Below are 24,630 nucleotides of genomic sequence, written 5' to 3' on the forward strand. Positions count from 1 at the left end.
GCCACAGAGAAAGTACCAGTCCAAGCGAACCACCCCCAGATCTCGAGAAAACCCACTGTTCGCGAGAGGAAGTTTGCGTTGAAATAGAAAAACAGGATAGCACTGATCCTGACGAATTTTGTACAAAAGAACATTTAGAAAAAGGCAGAGAAAAAGAGAGAGCAAAGGAAGACATTACGAAAGAAAACAACCTCACAGTAGGTGGCCAACAGGTACCAGTTATTAATTCACCTGCTGATATCTACAAACACTTTCCCATAAGGTTAAACTACGAGGAAAGCCTAGAAGAGGATCCTAACGAATCAAATTTGGATTCTAGCGATAACAGCGACTCTGAAGACTATTTTAGTCATAGTGGTGAAAGAGAATCACCCCTATTTACAACAGACAAAGAAAAACTACATACTCGTGAAACTCTAGCAACAGGTACCATGCAAGCCGAAGTGTTAGAGCAATTACAGGAGCAAGTTGACTTTTTACAACAAGAACTAAGGAGTCAACAGCAAAACCATCGGGAATTTCGCCAGAGAACTATCAATGCTATGGAACAAGCTCCAATTCCGGACACATCTAGTTCACAAAGGCCCGCTCCATTTCACGGCTTCGATTCCGAAGATATTAACCGATGGCTTGACAAAGTGGAGCATTATTTAAATTTACGCCGAATACGTACAGACAGTCCCACCGCACTCGCAGAACTGATATTAAACCTCGCAGGATCCGCAGAGGATTTCTATTATTCCTTGGATGAGGGCAGAAAGGATACATTCATAGCATTGCGGGAAGCTTTGAGGGAGAGGTTCGCGAACGAAAATCAAAATTGGATCATCTGGCAAGCAATTACGACCCGTCAACAGGGACCTGTTGAGTCTATCGACACCTACCTGAATGATTTGACCAGCAAGTTTCGCAGAATAAAGATCTCGGACGAAGACAAGATGAGATATTTTGTACAAGGTTTAAGAGCTGATTTACGAGAGACTGTTCTACTAAAGCAACCTAAGAGTTTTCAAGAAGCTGAGGAGATGGCTCGTCTCGCTGCCGCAGTGAAAACAACTATGAACAATTCCAATCAAACCATGGCCGCCCAGTTAAGTAACTTGAGAAAAACGCTCAATCATGGCAGCAGGTACCAGTAACACAGTAAATAATCAACAACAAGCCATGCAAGTGCAAATTGAAACATTGGCAAAGAAAATTGATAGCCTGTTGCCGACACAAGCCAAACCAGACAAGGTTGCGGCATATTCAGAACCTGGAAAAGATGAGCAGATCATGAGACTTCAGAGACTTATTCAGGAACTGACTAATGAAATGAGAAGTTTAGACCGACGTGTGGGTGCACGAATTAATGGAATTGTTCAACGTGGAAGAGATGTTAGAGCCAATCCACAGAGATCAAGGGATGGAAGGCCTTTCTGTTTTTATTGTGGAGAAACTGGTCACATTCAAATTAGTTGTCCACAACGCCATTCACGCGAGCGAGGACCAGTACCCAGGTACGCACTGCCACCGCCAGGGAACACTGAACGAAATGTACCCAGGTACGCACTACCACCGCCAGGGAACTTTGAACGAAATCGTAATCCGCCGAGCTTCCAGCCACGTCAGCGAGCCTCAGGCCCTGGTCGCCAAGATCGACTAGCTGTTTTGAACGATGATTATTATGACCTACCAGAAGATTATACGGCACTAATGGGATATTATGATATTACTGGAGTCGACTATGATGACTACCCTGGCGAATGGGACGACTATTATGAATATAAACCAGAAGAAGAATATCATGGCCTAGCGGAAGAATGGAACAAAGCTTACCCAAAGAAAGGAAGTTATCAGCCACTCACTGACAACTTATGCCCTGAGGCAATTCCCGTCAATGAGATTGGAACGGTGGAACAGCTGACATCTAATCCAGAAACTTTAAAACAAACTAGTGAGGAACAAACCACAGAGGGAGAGGAATTTACTGATGATTCCGATGAATTAACCAATGTCACTTCTACGCCACAAGCTACACCTGCTGACAAACAGGATTCCTCTCTATGTGCTACTTTGGGAATGGACACCGTTGAGGACCAATTTGCAGATGCTGATGAGACTGAAGAAGTGGTAAACAATGACCAGCCCGTGCAATCAGCAGTGGGTAAAACCTTCCCGCAAAAACGAGAAACCACTGACCAATACCAGGAACCAGCCGTTATAGACGCTGTACCTACTAAAGATATTGGAGATACTCGTTTGCTACCACCAACAGCCACTCCGAGCGCCTTCAGCGATGCAGATGACGCCCGAGACGACCTAAAAGCAGTATTAAAAGCAGAGCCCACCCAGTTAAACGATGGTGCTGCCTACACAAGTCCTGTCAGTGAAACCTCAAGAGAAACTGCAGATATACTCAAAGTGGGATCAGAGACAGTGGCCACAGAGAAGCCAGCTTATCCTATAGATTCTACCACCGAAGAAACCACCTCGAGTGCAATAGAGAAGGAGAAAGTAGCATCACCAACCAGTGAACCTATAGTTCAAAATCCTGGAAGCAAACAGAAATCAGCCAGAACCAAACATGTAGCTTCTACTTCTGCAAAAGGGTCACAACCCGACCTTACAGTGGAAGTACAGATAAATGGAAAAACCACTAGATGTCTCGTGGACACAGGAGCTGCTGTTTCTGTTTTGGATGCAGACCACATGTTGGAATTGTATGATGGTCACCCTCCACCTTTAAAACCAAGTGAGTCAAGGTTGTTAAAGACAGTTAGTGGAGAGAATTTGCCTGTGCGTGGAATATTATGTACATCCATCAGCATCGCAGGTGGTAACTACCCTTGTGAGTTCAAGGTTCTAGAAGGCGTCACGTATAAGGGTGTCTTAGGAAGAGACTTCCTACGGGCTACTCGTGCCAACATCAGCTTTGACAAATACACTCTGCAGCTGAAAGATACACCACCTGTTACTTTTTCAGAGGACCTTCTGGTACTGATTGCCCTAGTGACTTACGTCGTACCACCACGAAGTGAAACGGTGATTCCAGCCAAAATTAAAGGAGACGTTCCACCAGGAGCTATTGGTTTGATTGAATCTGTACCACGCTTAGCTGAACGCTATCACCTACAAGGAGCAGCTGCCTTAGTAAAAGTGGCCGAAGGAGAAACAGTGCCCTTTCGCCTGATCAACCCAACGAGTAAGCCAATCACCCTATTCAAAGGAGCTAGTCTGGGGACATTTTCCGAAGCTAGTGGTGATCCTGACTTCTGTCCTGTCGGAGATAGCACTCCTATGCAGCCTCCACGACAGGAACAAGACGAAATGCCAGTTGACCTACAAAGTTCATCATTGACCCAAGAACAACAAGAGCGCTTAAAGGCCCTGCTGAACGAATACAGAGATATTTTCGCCGTCACACCGGAGGAACTTGGTCGCACCAACCTAGTACAGCACCATATTGATACCGGAGACCATCGACCGTTACGTTCGCGTCCTTACCGCGTTCCGCATACACAGAAGGAAACTATAGAGAGCCACATTAATGATATGCTGAGCCGTGACGTCATACAGCCTTCAGCTTCGCCCTGGGCCAGTCCAGTGGTCTTGGTTCCGAAGCCCGATGGCTCTTCACGATTTTGCTGTGACTTCAGAAATCTGAACAAGATTACAAAGAAAGATTCTTACCCCCTGCCTTTGATATCCGAGAGCCTAGAAGCGTTGGGAGGAGCGAAGTTTTTCAGCAGTGTTGATTTGCTATCTGGATACTGGCAGGTGGAAATGGACCCCGCCTCTCGTGAGAAGACCGCTTTCGTCACCCATGCTGGCTTGTATGAGTTTACCACAATGCCTTTCGGTCTCTGTAACGCCCCAGGTACGTTCCAGCGCTTGATGGAATGCGTCCTTAGAGGCCTGACTTGGCAAATTGCGTTGATCTACCTTGATGACGTCCTGATATATTCCCGAACCTTCGAGGAACATTTGCAGCATCTTCGCCTGGTCTTTGATCGCTTTCGTGAAGCCGGTTTAAAACTTAAGCCAAGTAAGTGCCATTTTGGACAGACTAAGGTCAATTATCTGGGTCACGTGATCACGCCCGAGGGATTACAGCCTGACCCTGCCAAGGTCAAAGTAGTTCAGGAATACCCTGTTCCTAAAACTGTCAAAGATGTCCGAGCTTTCATGGGTCTCACCAACTACTATCGTAAGTTCATTAAAGGATGTGCCCAGATTGCCAGTCCCCTGCACGAGCTGACCAAGAAGGGAATGAAATTCGTCTGGACCGATGCTTGTCAAGACGCTTTTGACACTCTCAAGAAAGCACTGACGGAAGCACCTATCCTTGCCTACCCAGACTTCAATCTCCCCTTTATATTGGCCACCGACGCAAGCAATGACGCTATCGGTATGGTTCTAGGACAGAAACAGAATGGACGCGAGGTTGTTATCTCTTATGCTGGAAGAAAACTGAATCCTGCAGAACGCAACTACAGTGTAACAGAACGTGAAGCACTGGCAGTGGTTGACGGTGTACGACACTTCCAGACCTACCTGTATGGCCGCCAATTCACGGTATTTACAGACCATAATGCAGTTCGTTGGTTGATGAATATCAAGGAGCCAACTGGTCGATTAGCTCGATGGGCATTACTTCTCCAGCAACACGACTTCACCATTGAGCACCGCGCCGGTAATTGTAATGGAAATGCTGATGTCCTCTCCCGACGTACGTATGATCCTGTGGTTGCGGCCTACGACAAACCAGGTGTGCAGGTAGAGAGAATTTGGGAACTACAACGTAAGGATCCATCCCTAGCTGACATCATCACCTACCTTGAGACAGAAGAGCTGCCTTCCAATGGCGCTACAGCCAAAGCAATTATGCATTCCATTGACGACTACTATTTGGACCCTAGTGGACTGTTGTGTCACCTTTGGATTCCCAAAAGCCGCCGTATCCAAACACCAAAGTCCCAGTTGGTGGTACCAACCCCATTACGGCACGAGATTTTAGTTGGAGGCCACGACGATCCCTTAGCAGGACATTTGGGAGTGAACAAAACTTATGACAAACTACGTGACAAGTATTATTGGCCCAAGATGTTTGCCGATGTACAGCATTGGTGTCTGTCGTGTACGCACTGCCAAATGAAGAAAAGCCCAAAGCAGCGCAAAACCGCACCCATCCTACCTATTCCTGTAGAGGGACCATTTGACCGCGTAGCTGTCGATTGTTTGGGCCCATTTCCTGTCACGACTTCCAATAACAGGTACATTGTGGTTTTCTCCGACTACTTAACACGCTACCCAGAAGCCTTTGCCGTGCCTTCCATCGATGCACCCACGATTGCTGATCTTCTGGTCAACCAGATTATGCCACGCCATGGTGCACCCCGTACGCTGCTATCTGATAGAGGCTCCAATTTCCTCTCTAGCCTGGTGCGTGAAGTTTGTTTTCTGATGGGCACTAAGAAGGAGTTTACGTCCAGCTATCATCCTCAATGTGACGGATTAGTGGAACGTTTCAATGGTACTCTAGCGCAGAGTCTGTCCCACTATGTCAGCAGTGACCAGAAGGACTGGGACCGGTACTTGAACCCCGTCCTCTTTGGTTATCGTGTCTCCCCATCAGAAGTTACCGGAGAGTCTCCGTTCTATATGTTATATGGTAGAGAATCACGCCTACCAATGGATGTTTCCTTCTTGCCTCCGCGAGAAATTTCTGCCTCGATTGCTGAACACCGCGCCCGTGTTGTGGAGAATATAGAAATTGCCCACCGCATAGCCAAGGAGAATATTCAGCGAGCTCAACAGCGAATGAAGGATTACCATGACCTCCATGCTGTTCCTGCGAAGTACCAAGTAGGTGAACAGGTTTGGGTTTATACCCCTCGCAACCGTAAAGGCCTCTCTAAGAAATGGGCACATAATTATCATGGACCGTACAGGATAGTCAAATTTCTCTCTCCTGTTCATTGCATCCTCCATGCCTCAGATAATCGCCGTATTTCCACCACAGTCCATGTAACTCGCCTCAAGCCTTACGTGTCTCCAGACACACGGCCGATACGCCACCCTCCAGAGCTGGTTGACGAGCCATATTTGACTGAAGACGATTTTCCAGCAGACAGTTTTTTGGTAGAACACCAGGAGGTTATCCCTGAGTCCCAGGACCCTGACCGCGCAAGCATACCAGGAGCTACCAACGGCGTACTGCAGCTTGAAAATCTCCCAACAGCGCCCACAGGTTCCGTCCCGCATACACCCCAGGCCCCTGCCAATGCAACCACTGGGATGAAGACTGTAGTAACAAAGTCTGTATGCCGTCCAAGTAATGACACTCCAGAAAGAAACGTATCGCTCACCACGGATAAAACCCCAGATTCTGACGGTGATATTTATCAGGTTGAGAAGCTGCTTAAGCAACGAATAAAAGACGGCGAACATCAGTTTCTTATTAAATGGTTGGGATTTCCTCATGGTCAAAACAGTTGGGAACCTGCCTCCAATATTCTGAACAAGCACCTTATCAAGCAATTTTATGACCAGCATCCTCGTGCCACACGCTATGACGATCCGGATTTTCAGCCTCGAGTGACAGCCTTATTGGCAGAAGACACGAGTTCAAACTGCCCTGTAATCGCAGTTCTTACTTCTGGAGATTCTTATGAGAAGTTTGCGCCATTCTCGACTATAGCACTTCCAGATTAAGGGATAAAGCTTCTAGTTTATATAGAACCCCCGAGAGCATCATATCCGCTAGCTCGGTTATGGCCGCGGTTTTGGCCACGAAGAAAATCAAATACAAAATTACAAAAAGTTAAAACCTAAAAGAAAAAAAATATATACTTTTGCCCCGCTGTTGTAATAGATAATGTTACTTTAATTGTACTTTTAATTTTTATTGCTTGACTCAGGAGAGCTTCAAGCTAAGGTTGGAGGAATGTGAGGAGAGAGAATTAGATAATTAAGTACGTTTTATATATTCGCTTTCGCTGTCGGAAAATATAGAAGTCCAACATAGATATATTTGTTTTAGTTCGTTTTGCATTTCTGAGTTACAGGTTACTGTTCCAGTTCATTGACCGTAATGGACACCTGCTAGTTTGTTGTAGGATCATAACTGTAATAAGCGTTCAACTGTAATTGCTACCTGCGATAGTCTTTTGTTAAACTGTTATCTACCTGTGTTGTTTTGAAAGTTATTAATCTTGTAAACGTTGAATTCCGTTAGAGCCAATCGAGCTTTCTGAAATGTATTAGATAATATTTAGTTAAGAATTTTTAATAGCTTTACGTCATCCTTTAGAATTGCGCTTTCGGCTTAAATAGTCGTGCCTTGTGAAATATTCTTTGGTTACATTCTGGTTGCATTCCGGTTATGTTCCGGTTGCATTTTGGTTGTGTTCTTAGATTAAAACGATATCGTTGGACCTAAGTTCTGAGTGCTGTTGACGTCTCTCAAGGTAATTCCCTGTAACAGATCCGGTACTGATCCCCGCAGCAAGAGAATTTCCCAGGTTTTTACAGAAGTGCTTTCCCAGGCCAAAAACCTATTATCACATTTCCTTGAGTACTGTTCAGCGTCTTGGAGGGCTCCAGGGGGGTTGGAAGAACGACCTTAGCGTTCGCGGTAATGTTATGAGAAAATTCGCCGTTCCACTGACAATTCTTTATTATTTGGAAAATTATAGGAAAAAACCGTCAGTAGCCTCTTTTCAGTTAACAGCTAGAGATCTTAAGTTTTGTTCTTCATTGTACTTTGCCGATTCTTTGTATACCTGAGGGTGTGCAACGCTGTTTCACTAACTTTCATTTAGAAGACAAGTAGTTCGTTATCGGGTCATTTGAGTTTCTTTTTATTATTGAAATCTACCCTCCGTTCCCTCAGAAACTAGCCAGCTGAACTACTTTTCACTAATGGAGTTTTAATGTTTTCTATTCATGGGATGATTTTTCCTTGCTGTCGGTAACACCAATTCGGAATTTTAAATTTAAGTATCTCGCTTTTAATTTCCTAAGTTTGTTCTATCTTAATCCCAGCCTGTGTAATTTTAATCCTAGCACTCTATTTTTAATTTTGGAAGCCTCGTGGTGTTGATTAGAATTCGCTATCTTAATTAAGTACTTTCCGCTCGTATTGTATACTTGGAGTTACATTAGCATATTGTAAACACTTGACGTGTAAAGGGTGATATATAAGCAAGTACGTTTGTAAAGCTTTTTCGATTACATCGATTACATCGGCTACGTCGTTACGATTTTACAGCGGCTACTCCGCCGAGTATGTCAGTTTCACCCTCGACGTTAGAGTGCAGAATAAACTACTGTTGGACCAAGTTATGTCTCTTCCTTGACGTCCGTAGTGAAGACCATTGAAGTAGATCCTCGTGTACCAGGAAATCGTGACGAATCTCCGTTCCCGCAGCAAAGCAGTGCTCTCCAGAGTTAGATTCCCCCAGTTGTCAGTTCAAGTGTCCGTTCAGTCCGAAATTTACAGTGTTGCAGGAAAAACTTATCGTCACAGTAAGGAGATGATTTGGGATCAAGGCCTCTAGAGAAACAGGCGACGTGGTTTTGTCAGTAGCGAGTGGACGGCTGCTTGTCACTGCTTCAGCTTCACACATAAATGTTCTTAGTACTTTGTCGTTCAGCTGGCTCCCGTTCTTTTCCAAGAGGGCCAAGAGGACGCTTTTAATGGTCCTGATTTGTCTCTCCCACACGCCTCCCATGTGACTGGCTGTGGGAGCGTTAAAATTCAATTCTATACAGTCACAGTTCATTTTCCGAGTAGGTCGGACTTGATCTTGTCTTGATCCATTTCACTGAGAGCTTCTCATGATTCTCGGTTTGCCCCGATGACGTTTGAACCTTGATCTGCTCGAAGTTGGCGTATGGGGCCACGCCTACAGAGGAATCGTCGCAGTGCGTTTAGTAATGAGTCGGTTTCCAATGTAAGACAGACTTCTGAATGAACGGCTCTGGAGGCCAGGCATTCGAAAATCACATCCCTTAACGTACCATTGGCCGAAGAGATCGACGCCGCAGTAACTAAATGAAGGGGATGGTTCTAGTCTTTCTCGGGAAGGTCAGCCATTTTTTGCTCCTGTATTTGCAGTCGTTGGCAGGTAACGAATTCTTTATAAAGGTTGAAACAGCACCGCTAAATCCAGTGATCCAATAGCCGGAGAGGCGAATTCCGTTGAGGGTAAAACCTCTCCCTTGGAGCTGAGTCTTCTCATGAAAATCCTTTACGACGAGCTCGTTGACGTCTCCTCTTCTTGGAAGAATGACTGGGTTCTTTATATCCTCAGGTAGGCTAGCTTGCTGACTTCTCCCACCCACTCTTAGAACCCTATGTCTATCTAGGAAAGAACGAAGGCGGCAGAGAGTGTTTGCTTGTTTCACGACTTGATTTCGCTTTCTTTCTTCATCTCTTTTCTGTATTTCTTCGTTCTACCTGAGGTTCTCAAGCGCCTTGATCTCATTGTCAAAGACCTTTACTTGTATTTGCTTTACTATTTCGCGCACAGCTTTCTTCAGTTCTTCTATGCAAACCGGCTGGTACTTCTGAGTTGCAAAGGTTTTCACATCTGTCAAGTGGATCCCTTTCCTTTATTTCATTCTCTCTCGGAGTACGTCCCGGTATCTGCGGCAGACAGCTACGGCTCTCTTTGCACGGAACCGATCTGAGAAATAATCAAATCGTTGTAGCAAGGATGCTGGGACTTCATTCGCTGCTGTCGTGAAAACAGAGATTTTCTTGACTTCTTTATCGTCAGGTGATAGCTCGAGAAGTTCATACCTCTCCAGCCTTCGCTGTTCTCCCACAAGAACGTGAAATTCTAGTTTTAGAAGACTGTTGTATTGATCTTCCAGAAATTGTTCAAAAAGAAAAGCTGAATTCATTAATATCAGTAATATCATTTTAGTGTATCTGTAGTCTCTTGTCATAACTGTTGTTAATTATTATTTGTAATACCGTTAGTTAATCAGTGGTCTCTAGTCATTGTTGCCAATTTTAATTTCTTCAGTTCTCTTGTTGCCTTAAGTTGTATTTAGTTGTGCTTAGTTGTACATATTTCCTGTAAACATGACCCGCCTAGATTAGCTCAGCTACCCGCGGGCATGTTATAATCGTACTTTTAATTTTAAAACACAATAAAATGTATGTAGGTAATTGTATGTATGTAAGTTACATCTTACGGGAAATCTATGAAGTGAATATTATCAATATAGTTAACGATAAAGTTAGGGTCAGACTGGATTTCAGATTTATTTTGCCCTAAAGAAACCCAGGTTCTCTTGCACTCTTACTTGGAATTTACTTTCATCAAATCTACTGCTTCATCGATTTGGCCTTCGATTACTCGAAAAAAAAAAAAGAAAAATCCGTGACGCACGCTACCTTTTTTGTGTTAAATGTCGTCCTAAAATTGTTAAACTATTTTTTTTTTCCACTTGGCTGTGACGCGTTTTTATCCCACAGCTAGTTTGACAATGTTATGACGCATTTTATCATCAAATCGATGACAGATGCATACAAAAGCTGGGCTAAATAAATAGAGGTTGGCTTTTAGCGCGCTTTCTTATACGGTGTTTTCTAAAAGGAATCATCGCGGTTTTGTTCTTCGTTGGCTTGTCTTTATATCATTGATTTAAGGATCGCGAAAGTCTGGCATCCCATTTGGGAGCTGATCAAGACGACACCGAGCAGTTGAAAACAAAGTGCTTTTACAGACCGTGAACACCCAAAATGTTGATTTCAAATAATATAAGCATACTCAAAATATAAGTAGAATTTTCAACTCAAACTAAAGAGAAAATCGTAACCATTATTGTTAGTGCGACTTATGTTGAGTAAAGTTTAATCCGATTTTAAGAGAGCATCCATCTGAAAACCATGGAGTCCACATCGACCCTCTCAGATTTTGTTCAAATTCTTTGTAGGGTTACATAATAAGGTGGTAATGCAGTGGGTGGAATATTGTCACAAAATTCTTTAACGTCTAGGAGATATCGCGGTCAACGTGCTCATGATCGAATTTAGCCCAACAATTGACCATATTTTGACCCATTTTTGGACTAAAATATTTGTAAAAGCATTGAAACCTTCCTGCTCAAAATGCTGATGTAATTAATATTATGTAATTAGATTGCAATGATACCAACTGAGATTTCAAATGACTTAGTGGTCTGGTAACATACGCATTTTGAAAATAATACCCTGAAGGAAGTGTTGGGCGGAAAGGATTTTAAGGTAAAAAAAAGGTTTGAAAATCGCTGATGCGGCATTGTTTCAAAAGTTTCTTTACCTTTATGAAGCCTTTATCGGTCAAAAAATACCAGCAAAAATAAGTCTGTAAAGTTTAAAACGATCGTGAGATTCTGATGGACAAAAACGTACTATATGTCAGTGCAGGAAAACAAAGAATTACAACGAGTGTCATAGCATAATGGATACGCCGGTTGAGTAAGCACCAGATTAATCCATATTAACAATTAACTTTTAAAATTATAGCTGTTAATGTTAATCAGTTATGTTGTTATAAAGTACGCTCGGTATGAAAGCCTTACGACGAGGAAGGCAGATAATCAAGCCCCACTGAAGTCGCCACATACCTCATCGATCGGCTGCACGCTTACATTCACGGACAAATTGGTCCAGAAGGAGGACAAACCTCTAAGCCACTAGTTTCATTTCTGCCTGGCATGCAGTTTCAATCACCAAAAACAATTCGTAAGGCTTAAAGATGCAATTATCTCGTTAAACGAAGGGCTACTGCACTTTATCCCTTCCGGCGCCATTTTGTTTAAGACTAGCACCCAGCCCCTCAAGACTCTCATGAGTGCTTTGTACAACTCTATCCAGATGCGTGTCAAATCTAACCCGATTCATCGAAAACTCGATTGAGCGTTAATCGATACTCCTGGTGTGTGATACAGCGTTGCGCTCAGAGAGTCAGACAAAACTTTTAAAGCACGAACTTTTATTTGCATAGGAATGAGGCGGTCTGTTACATTTTACTCGACCCGATCGGGAATTCAGAGCTGTCTAGTTCTGGAGGATCGGTCGGTTTCTAGACCTGTTCCGCTGGATTTATCATTCCTGTGATATTTAGTAAAATATAAGTTCGGGAGGGGGGACTCCCATGTAAAAAGACCGGGGGCACTCGTCGTAAATTTTGAAAAAAAAAAAACCTAAGAGGTTGCAAGATCCCGTTTTGTGGGCGAGGCTTAAAATAGTTTTCCACCCCTAAGAGATTCCAATTCTTAAACAGCAAATTAACTGACACTTTCATAAAGCCTCGTTATCCAAACTGAATGCACACTCTTTTATTGAAGAAATGTGAATTCCCGGTGTAAATGCGACAAAATTAAAAATCAGTTGATTGTCAAATATCTCCTGTCATATTTTTTTCGGCTCAATACCCTAAAAGGTACCGCGAAAGCTTCTGCTGTGAACTTTGTTAGGTTGAACACCCTAAGAGGTACGATAACCGCTTTTTAAACCCCTGTTCTATTTATATGGGAGTACCCCCCTGGTATAAGCTTCTTTTTTTATCAGTTTCAAGGTTTTCCACAATTTCAGCTCTGCCTAGTTATGTTGCGACAATGTGAGCCTACCGGGATTTGAGAGGAAAAAGTTGACCGAAAAACGTATTATTAAGTTCACACTGAAAGCTGACAATTGATGGCATTATTCATTGCGGTCAAACAGTCAGCATGAGTTTTAACTATCATCAACAACGCGTTATCATGTGCCGTTTGACAGGGGAATCGGGAAGGGGGCAAATAGTAAGGGAATCTCCCGCCTCGTCAAACAAACAAAGTTTCCATTCCGCTTCAACACCCACGGATGTGGTTTTATAACAGAGGTCTTTAATGGTACGGTGCTGTTTGGTCTTTGTACCGACCAGATACACTACACTCTTTCTTGGAATGCCCTCTAACGGAGCGTTCAAAAGAAGCCTAGCAATAATGTGATTGGAATCAGGCTGAAATTTGATACAAAATACGGCCGTAAGATGTCACAAGTGACATGCTCTCAGTCTGCCACGTAATCAATCGTTCCAGCTGGTGCTTTACTTTATAGTAAAACAATAACGCAAAAACTTAATGTTCTGGTGGTTACCATTGCATGGAAAAGAAATAAGTAATATAAGATTTCGTTGCGGAGAAAAAAAAAATTGTTGTGACTGTTTGAACAAAACACCCGACTAGATAGTACAACAAGTCGGTGAAGTATTAAAATGCTTGGATGTGACGCCGCCAGCTGGCCGCGTGGCTCGATAACATCTGTTCAGCAAAATTATTATGGTGTTGGGAATACAACAAAATGAGGCTTGGTTGCCAAACGAGCTTTGTTACTTATTCAACCTTCAAGGCAATGATTTCTAAATGCTATGATGCGGCTTTCCACGAAAACATCTCACTTCGGTACGAGGTTTGTATGACAACTACTCAGAATTACTCAAGAGGGCTCAACTACCAACACTAAAGAACAGACGCCTGCAAGATGTATGTACCCTTATGTATAAAGTCAAACACAAATTATGTCCAGCCTACATTAGCAACATTATTAATACTCATAGCACTTCTTATTCCTTAAGACAAACTGATTTCAGCATTCCTGGATATAATACAGCAACATATGGTCAACATTCCAAAATTATGGGCAAAACTGCCTAAAAATATTAGATCTGCAAAAACTTTGAATAACTTTAAAAGCACTATTACAAAGTTTGACGTTATCTCTCTGCTAGACGACGGATGTATGCATTGTTCCTGCTGTTCATCTATGTAGTTAGTTGTTAAATAACTATTAGGTGATAATATTACGATAGTATGATAGTATTTATCAACAAATTAGTTTTTTGATTCAATTTTATATTTTAATATTTTCTTAATTTTACTAAATCTTAGGTGAATACATTTTACTTTATATTTTAGTCTTCCCAATTAGTAGAACACTTGTGCTCAGCTATTAAGACTGAGACTTAAATAAAGATGTCATTATATTCATTCATTCATTCATTCATTCATTCAACTCATGATTTTTGCGGCTTAGCTATAAGCCAACTAGCTAACAGTAGCTTAAATACTAACAAAATAACTAAATTGGACTTTCAAAATTTTCATAACGATGCTTCGCTTCTCGTTAAGTAACGTTTTATCTACGTATTATTATTTCCACTCAATTTTGACAGTACTTCAGACCAGGCAGGCACACCAGTTAGCTATTTGTAAGCTTGACCGAGGAGCTGAACTGGGATCTACCAAGAAACGACTCCAGCTTAGTGGTCAGAGCGGGACTTGAACCCGCGACCTCCGAATTTAAAGTCCCGCGCCAAAACCACTCGGCCACGCTGCCTCCACAATTCTGGAGAAGAACAGAATAGTTTTCAAAACCAAGACCATTCGTTATCCCAAGCCAATTTTGCAAGAGTATATTCCATGTTTGTTTCTGATTCGATGTTCATTATTCAATGTCTTTAGAATTCTTTGACAAATATTTGCTATTTCCTGATTACTCCTCTTCAACGTACGATTTGGACAGGGAGATTTCGCTAAGCATTGTGAAGACGATTTGGGCTTCAAGGTCTGATGAAACCCGGCCATGGCATTCACAATCATCCTGAGCTAACAGTCTATGATAGTTTTTCTGTTTAGTTACCATTGTCAAAGGATTTCAGTTAAAACGCGATCTTGTCAAATTTATTCCAGTGGCGAAATCATATGTGCAAACATCACTAGTAGAATCCTTTTGCTGTCATTTATTTAAAACGTCTCTTTTGCTTAGAGACAAATCAATGAAAGTTTACATGAAAGGATCGTCTGAAGGTACTCCATTGTGAACACCATCTGAATATTCCACACAAGAGCATGATGTAATTGTGATAGAGTTGTTTGCGCTGGAAATTCGATCAAGGAGGAACATGTGTTCTTTTCGGCGGCGCTTTCTTTTTAATTACAATTTAAAAGACTACTCGCAAAAAGCAGAAAACACCACTTGACAATAACCTTTTTACCATAACTGCAGAAATTCTCGCGCACTCATTGGCTAATTTTTATTGTCAATAAGCGAACAGACACATGAATTTAGAATTTGAAATAATGGCGGAATAGATACAGTGGAAAATCTCGTAACTCGAAACCCTCGGGGGACGCAAAAAAGGTGTCCGTAACTGAAGCTGGTCGCTTATGACAATGATTCTCGGATGCAGCCATTTGAGGTATAAAGGATACATACAGCGGCTTACCTATGGGAGCTTACCCAGTTAGCAATAAAAAAAAAAAATTGGAATGTAAAGAGAAAAAAAAAAAACATGTAGCATTATTTTGATATCCCTATGCAATTCCCCGATAATGGCGATGACTTGTACACAGCACTGTATACTAAAGTATCAGGACTGGCCCTTTGGAATTTAGAGGAACAAATCATAATTGCAGCCTGCATAAACATTAACAGAGGCTCTGGATGGAGTTAACTGACAACTGACAAATGGCCAAAATATTAATAATAATAATAATAATAATAATAATAATAACAATAATAATAATAAATATTAATAATAATAAAAAATAATAATAAAAACTTTCAGCTGACAAATAGCTGAAAAAAGTAGTCAGATTTACTAAAAACTGAGAAAAAGCTTTATTCGTTATTCGTTTGAAATTTATTGAAAATGTGTATTGTTTTCGGTGGAAATATTATTACTGTAGCCTACTGTAACTGTAATTGTAACTGCTTGATGTTTAAGTTGTTTAGATTGTTTTTAGATCGAAACTATCAGTTCTCTATTAAGATAATTTTCCTTTAAGTCTGTTATTATTAATCATTTCCAGTTTGACCCTCATACTATCTGTTACATATTCCTCAATCGAAGGCCACGCCCTTCAGGAGTTAGGGAAAATCGAAATTAATCAAGACCATCGACGACTGACAAACAGTGTATACAAAACCCATTTTTCTAATTGTAAATGGCCACAAATCCTGCACCGTACCGCTTTTCTTTGATCTCTTGCTGTTTCTGTTTTATTGACATATTTTTAAAATGTGTTACGTATTTTTATGTTAATGTAAGCATTTCTCTTTTTTAAAAAAGAAATTTTGCATCCCAATAAAACGGGTGTCATATTTCACCCCTTACTCCCCATAACGGCCACTTCTCTACACTTACTTTCTTCCTCTATACTCGAGGTGGCCTTTTGATAGGGGTCCCACTGTATTGTTTTTAAAAGGGGTCAAATAGCACTCCACTTAGCTGACAAATGACAAATGGCCCAAAATTTAACTGACAACTAATAAATGAATAACATTTTAACTGAAAACTGACATTTGCACCACCACCCCTCATCCATACCCTCTTAACACTCTCATTTCAACAAAATGCAGTGATGCAGTTTACAAATGGTTATGAATATCTTTCATAGTCAGGTCCAATTCCTTTCGGGTGTCGGCTTACAGGAGCTTTAAAACAAAGGAAAACTCTAAATAGTGAGACATTAAATTATCTGCGGCCGCTTACGGAAATGTGTGCTAACGGGAATGAGTAAATGCAGAGGTTGTATGGGAGTTCAAACGCGGGTTTTGTGAAGGCGGTCGCAAGTTCGACGCATGGTGTACGATCGACTCTAATAAATTTAACTTTATTATCATACTGGGAGGCGCGGTGGCCTCATGTTTAGTGTGCTCGTCACCGGATCGAGCTGTCGGGGCTCGAACACTAGCCGGGGACATTGTGTTGTGTTATTGGGCAAGACACTTTACTCCCACAGTGCCTCGCTCCCCCAGACACGGTATAAATGGGTACCGGCGAACTTAATGCTGGGGGTAACCCTGCGAGAGTAGAAATACTGCTAGTCGCTTCATGCGACAGAAACCGGGATAAGCTCTGGCCTGGTGAGCCCCTTAGCTCGTATGCAGACTTGCCTTTACCTTTATTATCATACTACAATGCGTCTTTTTAATCTCACAATTAATGCGAGACATGTTTTACTTGTTTCTTTGTCTATTGCAAAGACCTATCGGGAAATAAATATATGTTATTTGCCGGCTGGGAGGTCCGTATGGTGAAAAACTGTGACCGTGGTCTTGAAAATGCTGCCCGAGGCCGCAGGCCGAGGGCAGCATTTTCAAGACCGAGGTCACAGTTTTTCACCATACGGACCGACCCTAAGCTGGCAAATAACATGTTTATTTTTTTCTCCTGCGGTAAATTGGTTTTACAGATTACAAATGGGTTTGTTTACGCAACTCTTGTCACTGAATCGGCTTCCACGCCGTCTACTAACGATTTGTAAAAAATCTCGGCAACGAGCGAGTAACTCAGATAGTACACAAAGAAAGATGTATTAAAGAACAGATTTTTTTTGAACTACTTTATGTTAGTTGCATTTATTTCACCGGTTAAGTTCTCCAAAATTGTTTTTGCGGTGTGAAATTTCGTGCGAAGTTTGAAGTTTTACTACAAAAACAATTTCTGTCAGTCGTTGCTTTTAAAATCACTTGAAATCAGACTTTTCTACCGTAAATTGAATAGCAGAAAGCGAGGAAATTCTTTAAGTGTATTCGACAGAAATTCTCCTAAATACAGCAACGATCAGCGAGGTAAACTCGACTGAAATTGACTCAAATTTTATGGCGAGAAAAACACAGGATTACGCACCATTACAGCGCCAAGCTACAAACAACCCAGCACACTTTCACAACTTCAAAACACTCAATTCAATTTACTTACAGTGACTTTCCTTGCCATTTTAAAGTGAACAGAGATAAACTTTCGTTGATTAATCGTCGATGGACGTGTAAAAAAGGCAAAAGATTGACAACTACCGCCAACTTTTAGGAGCGAAATTTAGGCTGCGAAGAAAAAATGCGGCCCGTGGGCCGTATTGTAAAAAGCTGGACCGGTCACGTGCGTATGATTAGCCAATCAAAAATTCAAGGATTTAGGAATCCGGCCCGCTCAGATACTTGAGAAAAAAATAATATTCGGAATTTGACAGTGAATGTTTTCTCCGGTTTAGTGAACTTAAGACTCCTGTAATTATATCGATTGACGTTTTAAATAGCAACTGCTTAATTCTAATTACATCGTTCAAGTTGTAATATAGTTCGGCATTTTCCGAATTTTCCTCTCGAAAGGTTGGACAATTGCTATGATAGGTAAACCCAAGGGTTTTATGATTATTTTATGTACAAAATGAAAGACTGTTTTAGTGTTCCTATCGGGTTGTAGCAACACGAGTGGAAGTGTACAAGAACGAGAAATTCTTTGGGAACACGAGCCGATACGTATGCACGGAGCTTAAAAATTTTGCCAAAGTTCTTACAGTGTGTTTAGTGCTGTTGTTATTTTCGGACATAAACGAAAAACTGCATCTTAGTACGAGTTAACTCTAGTCAGATTGGATTTATCTTTAAGGCCAGAAAAATGCATTAGTCAAAGTTTGACGTAGAATTCGATGGAAAAAAATGTCCTTATTTTATCGTGTTCAGAGATATTATCTGACGCAAGTGGACTGAACTTGGTAATAGAGGGTGTTTTCAAAATTTTCCACATGGACAAAAGACGGTTTTGCATTTTCATTTTTCGTTACTGTACGTGACTGAAAGCTTAAGACATTTAAAGTTTTCGAAATCACTTTCAGTAATGTCAAATACATTCTAAATGAGTGGAGTCGTGTCTATTTATAGTCGAGCCGTCTTCGCAGAAATCATGTCCTGAAAAATGAGAAGTTATCCTTACCGGAAGATAACATACCTTACACGGCAAGAAGTCTGAATATGCTCACCAGAAGAATAATCTTATGTGCACTTCTGCTGCTTGAAAGAAGGGAAGGACGTCGAGTCGTCATAACCCGAAACAACTCGACGAAATTTGCTGTTCAAGAAGTCGACTTTACTAATGATACGTTTTAAGCGAAACACGTGTGCAAACAAAATAAAACCGCGCACAACTGAACCAAAACAAAAGAAATGAAAAATAAAATGATGCAATGTATGTCTTGTTCTATGAACGAAAGCAGTCTTAAATATACTTTTAGGCATGTGATACATTTTAAGCGATACCCTCGTAGACACAAATAACACTACGAACGCGTGCAATGTATATGTCGTTCTACAAACCAGTGCAGACAAATAATGTCTGTTTTAGGTAAAATACTCATGTAAACAAGTGAAAGTACAAACGCATACAAAGTAAAAAATAAAATGAAATAATAATAATGATAATAAAAACTACTATCATCATCATCATAACATTAACATATTCCATACAAATTGGTATATACAAGGTAAAAGTAAGTAAAAGAAATAAACTATTAAAACCTATTTCAACAGTGTTTACATAATGGCTCCCTCCTGGGTTTCAACGTTAATATCGGTATATTACGAGATAAAAGTAAATAAAAGAAATAAACTATTAAAACCTATTTCAACAGTGTTTACATAATGGCTCCCTCCTGGGTTTCAACGTCAATATCAATGTTCTTAAAGTCACAAAAGGCTTTCCTTCTAGCTCTTCAACCTCTTAGGCAGATTAGTGCGGATCTTAGTAAAGCGAAGGATGTCCTTGCTCTTATCCAGGAGATTGTTTTAGCATAATGTTCTCCTTTCTTGATGGAGATCAGCTGCGCCAGTCTGGAATGGTATTGCAAGCACTCGTTTCCCATGCCGCCTGTTGACGTGAAAATAAGGGATGTAAAAGTTCCTTGTTCGATATCCAAAACCCTCCTCGCGTAAAGGCGCTTCTTCTGGTTCTCATGATTGCGGTATATCTGTTGGAGCTCTAGGTCCCTATACGAATCAGCATTAGGGTGACAAACCCTCACGTCAAAGAATGCTGATCGTTGGTTCTCCCAGAACCCGCGCGCATGAATATCTAATCTCGCATCTGGAGCTCGATTAGAACCTCTTCCCAGCTGTTCACCCGAGATGTCTTGCAGGACAGACTCAATAATAATAATAATAATAATAATAATAAATAAATAAATAAATAAATAAAAATACGTGTAACACTACTGTAAAGTGTAAACCAAGCCCAGAGAGAATTATGCTCCATGAATGTATAGCTGGCGCATACAAAACGAACCTGCACTAGGCATGCCTCGTTCTATCATCGTGTGCAGATTAAAAAGTGACACGTCTTTTTTATGGAAACACATATGCGTATGCAATCTCTAGCTCAACACAAGAAACTTTAACATGTATGCATGTGTACTGACCTTGTTCCAAAGGCCTGCAACGCGGAATATAAACAGAGTGACGATCCAACCAGATCGTGATGACCTTCACGTCTTAGAATGTTGCGGAAATAGTAAAGACATGGATTTAAACTGAATGAAAGCACCCAGAGGGAAAGCAAATTTTACTATTTGGAAGCAAACATTATGTAGGAAAACAAAAGCATAATTGTTAACAAGCCTATCTTTGACTGGGTTTTTTTTTTACTCCTTGTCAATGAAATTTTGCGATTTTAAAATATTAAGCAGTTAAATTTGGAAGTTCTAGAGATCTTTTTTTTTTTCTGTTCTCCGTTTTTTCGCTTTTATCTTTGGCAGTTCAATTTTATTGACAACAGAACAACATGAAAAAAGTTATTTGCTGGCTTTGGACGGTCCACCTCGAGAGAAATTTTGCGCTAGGCTTTGAAACAACCTTCCGTCGGCTTTCGGCCTCGGGCCGTACTCAAAACCGCGCTCAGGTAAAGATACTTTCGATAGGGACCTCCCGCCGACAAATATCATACGTTTATTTATTTATTTTTTTTTTTCCAAGAGGCGCACGGTAACGAATCTCGCAATCTGATTGGTTTTTAACGCGGTCCGGAATTTCCTATCTCTGACCATGGCATGCTATCAATACAGATGTGCCCGTAACCATACAAATAACGAAATTAAGAAGGCCAGGCGGAAATATTTTGCTGCAAATCTTCATCATCTTCTTGCAGTAAATCGAAACCTAGAAAAAGTGGCATTTACTTAACAATCTGTTCTCACGACATCCAAACAAGGTAAAGAATATTTCGGAAAATAAAATTAGAGAACAACCGATAACTGAATCTCCTGCGATGGCCGAAGTATTAAATCTGTATTTCTCTAGCATTGGTGAGAGACTAGCCTCACAAATACCGTCGTTTAACATAGAACCTGAGTCCTTTATCGAGCCAACTGAAACTACCTTCTCTATGAAAGCTTCGGCAATGAACGTAGTTCGCAAACTGTTACTAAAACTTAATGAAAGGAAAGCTATGGGCCTAGATAACAATCCAAATAAGTTTTTGAAAATGGCTGCCAACATAGTGGCACCATCGCTCACACAAATAATTATAAAGTCAATTGGCACTGGTTTGTTTTCAACTGAGTGGAAATTAACAAGGGTGACCCCTATTTTCAAGAAGGGAAAAAGGGACGACCCAAACAACTTGCGACCAATTCCTCTCATTCCGACAGTCGCAGAATTTTTGGAAATAAATTATATACGACCAGCTTTATGAATATTTTCCCATTAACAACTTACTAACTCACTGCCAATCTGGATTTCGATCTCTACATAGTATACTTACTGCATTGATTGAAGCCACAAATAGCTGGTCGGTCAACATTGACAGTGGTCAACGGTGTGATCTTTATCGATCTCAAAAAGGCCTTTGGTACCATTGACCATAGCCTCCACATACGGAAGCTGCATAAATATGGTGTTGCCACGAGTAGTCTCAAATGTTTTGTATCATATTTCTTCGACAGTAGCCAAAACTGCAGTATAAATGGCCATTTGGCGGGTGTTGGCCTAGTTTCTTGTGGTGTCCCAGAGGGTAGCAACCTTAGACCCCCGTTACTCTTAGTTTACATTAATGATCTGCCTAATTACCTCAGTTCAGCCTCTGCGAGGATGTTCGCTGACGACACAAATATAACCTTAGCGGCCAGTGCAAAAGCTGACCTTGAAATTGTCGTTAACTTAGAGCTAAGAAAACTTATTTGCTGGCTTGTAATCAATATGCTAAGCCTTAATGTTTTTAAGACTGAATTTGTGGTAATTGAGTCAAATTAACGAATACGTGCTCTCTGGAATAACCAAATTAATACTCATATCGCCGGCAAATCGGACGAAAAAGTTAAAGAAGCCAAATCAGTTGGCTTGGTAATTGACGAACACCTTTCATGGACAAGGCATATAGACGAAATGAGCAAGAAGATGTCCTCAGCCATAGGCGCCCTTAAAAGTGTAAGACCATTCATCTCTGAAAGTGCCGCTCTCCAAGTTCTACCAAGCGTTGAATTTACCCCACTTTGGCTATTGTAGCTCTGTTTGGGATAAACTCAACGTTACCTTAAGAAAGTTCGCGCGAAAATTTTCCAGTCGACGGATTCTTTTGATTCCTTTACTGCACTCAGATAATGAGATACTTGGGTTAGAAATGCGAAAAAAAAAAAAAGAAAAAAAAATGGGAATCACCTACTTCGTTTCAGAGATAAAGCGTCTGGAAAACTACCCTGATTTTGAAAAATTGGTACACGTAATTTAGCATGGTCTACGCGGGTTTAAAGTTTAAAATATTCAAGGTGAATCAACGAAGGTAAACGATCTTATTACATCTTATTTTATAGAAGTGGATCTGTTGCGTAAATAGTTCCAAATGATGCCAACGTTTTCACAAAACTTAACTCCGCCCCACAGATAAACGAAGAGCTAAAAAGAACGGAATTCGACAGTGCATTTTTTCACTCCAAAATAGGCTGCCAGGGTCATTACCAAGTCCAGTTATGACACAAGTGCCAGTTTGTTTTGTTAAATAGACTCCGCTTGAAAAATCTTTCCACGCGCGGAAAAAAAAAGATTAAGGCAATGTAGATGTTTAAACTGAACAATTGGGTGAGTGGGGTCGGGGCTGGAGGTGGGGGGCTTACTCCGGCGTTCCTGCAAACTTACTTAGCATCCGCAGTACCGTATAATCTAAGAAATTCTGAGCTCAAACTAGACTTGCCCAAGTCGCATACAGACTACTGCAAGCGTGGCTTTGGCTAAAGCGGGGGCGTTATTATGGAACACTGCCCGCTTATTTACAGAAATCAGACTCTCTCCGACGCTTCAAAACGGAAATTGACCAACTTTATAACAGCTGTCAATCAGGCTCCCACACGGCAATCTTGTAAAACAATGTTCTTATAATTGAACTCCTTTTTTATACTATAATAATAATTCACTGAAGATTTTACCGTGTTGAAATAAATAAAGTATGTAACTATATATGTAAGGTATTAAACGGGGAGAAAAGAGGGGTGAAATTTGTCGTGTTGATCATTTTTCGTGTGTAAAATAGCGGCAATCCCCCACCTTTTCCCTTTTCATACTTCCATCGACGATTAATCTACACAAGTTTATCTCTATTCACTATAAGTAAATTCAAAGGAATGTTTTGAGGTTGTGAGTTTTTTTGGTTGTGCGCTGTAACTGGGCGTAATCTTGTGCTTCTCACGACCTACATTTTTAAATTATAAAAACTAAGTCAATTTCAGTCGAGTTTACCTCTTTGATCGTTGGTTGGTTAGAGGTGAACTAAAAGCAATAAATGTTAATTTGTAAGATATGTATCTCTTCTTTAACGCATGCTTCTGTGTCTAGTATGTAAGTTAGTCGTTGCGAAGATTTTTTAGGAATGGTTTCTAGACGGCACGTCAGCCGATTAAAGGACACGGTGGCAAAAACAAACCCACTTACAGTGTAAGCCAATTTACCGCAGGAGAGAGAAGAAAAAATTGTTATTTGCTGGCATAGGGTCGTCCGTAAAGTGAGAAACTGTGTCCTCGAGCTTGAAATTGCTGACCCCGCCCTGCTGCCTAGGGACAAAATTAAGCTTAAAAGTGAACATATTAGTTCGTTGGTTACTCATATTCATTGTCTAGTTCAAAGTCTGGCCTCACATTAATTGCTATTCTGTCTAAAAGATATCTATTTTGTCGTGACTTCGTCTATATCCCAAGAAAAAGTGCTAACCGCAGGGGATTTGAAAAAGCTCGAACGCATGGAGATGGTCCTGGGAAAGACAAAATTGTTTTGTGCATATTTCGCGGCCCCCTCGAGCGCAGAAGAAAAGTAACTAGTAGATAAAAAACGAAACGCCTGTAGATGGACTAATAGTTGTTTATTTATTTATTTATTTATTAACTTATTCATTTATCTATTCATTTATTTATTTATTTATTTTATACCTGTAAGTATATCGATTAATATTTTAAATATTAAGTGCTAAATTCCAATTACATCGTTCAACTTGAAATATAACTCTCCATTTTCATAATCATATTGTAGCCAGCAGTAACTTTGACAGTCTCAATGCAACAAAATGGAGGACCATAGCTTACGAATGTTTATGAGTATCTTTCAAAGTTAGGCCCAATTCCTTTCGAGAGCTTAAAAACAAACGTGAAATCGAAATTACAAGGCCTCAAAGTGTCCGCGGTTGCTTACAAGAACGAGTAAGCGCTGAGTTTGTACGGCAGTTCACACGGGTTTTGTGAAGGCGGTCGTAAGTTGACCTGTCGGCTTACGAGAGTGTCCGTCCAGGGGCGGTCCATTGTATTTGGTTAGACGTATGGTGTATAAGATCAATTCTAATAAAAGTAAACTTTATTATC

General features: G+C 40.9%; 2 protein-coding genes across 2 annotated transcripts in view; both read left to right on the forward strand.

The window, feature by feature from the left end:
- LOC145500476 (uncharacterized) overlaps positions 1–24,630 on the forward strand; it is a 78,851-nt gene that overhangs the window by 51,209 nt on the left and 3,012 nt on the right. The window lies entirely within an intron of this gene.
- LOC145500091 (uncharacterized) lies at positions 1,165–10,339 on the forward strand. The gene is made up of 3 exons (XM_081479580.1): positions 1,165–1,499; positions 1,545–7,623; positions 8,517–10,339. Exons 1-2 carry the CDS (start codon positions 1,165–1,167, stop codon positions 6,694–6,696), a joined length of 5,487 nt encoding a protein of 1,828 aa, XP_081335706.1. The 3' UTR covers positions 6,697–7,623; positions 8,517–10,339.

The sequence above is a fragment of the Orbicella franksi genome, chromosome 10, assembly GCF_964199315.1.
Source record: "Orbicella franksi chromosome 10, jaOrbFran1.1, whole genome shotgun sequence".
Taxonomy (NCBI): domain Eukaryota; kingdom Metazoa; phylum Cnidaria; class Anthozoa; order Scleractinia; family Merulinidae; genus Orbicella; species Orbicella franksi.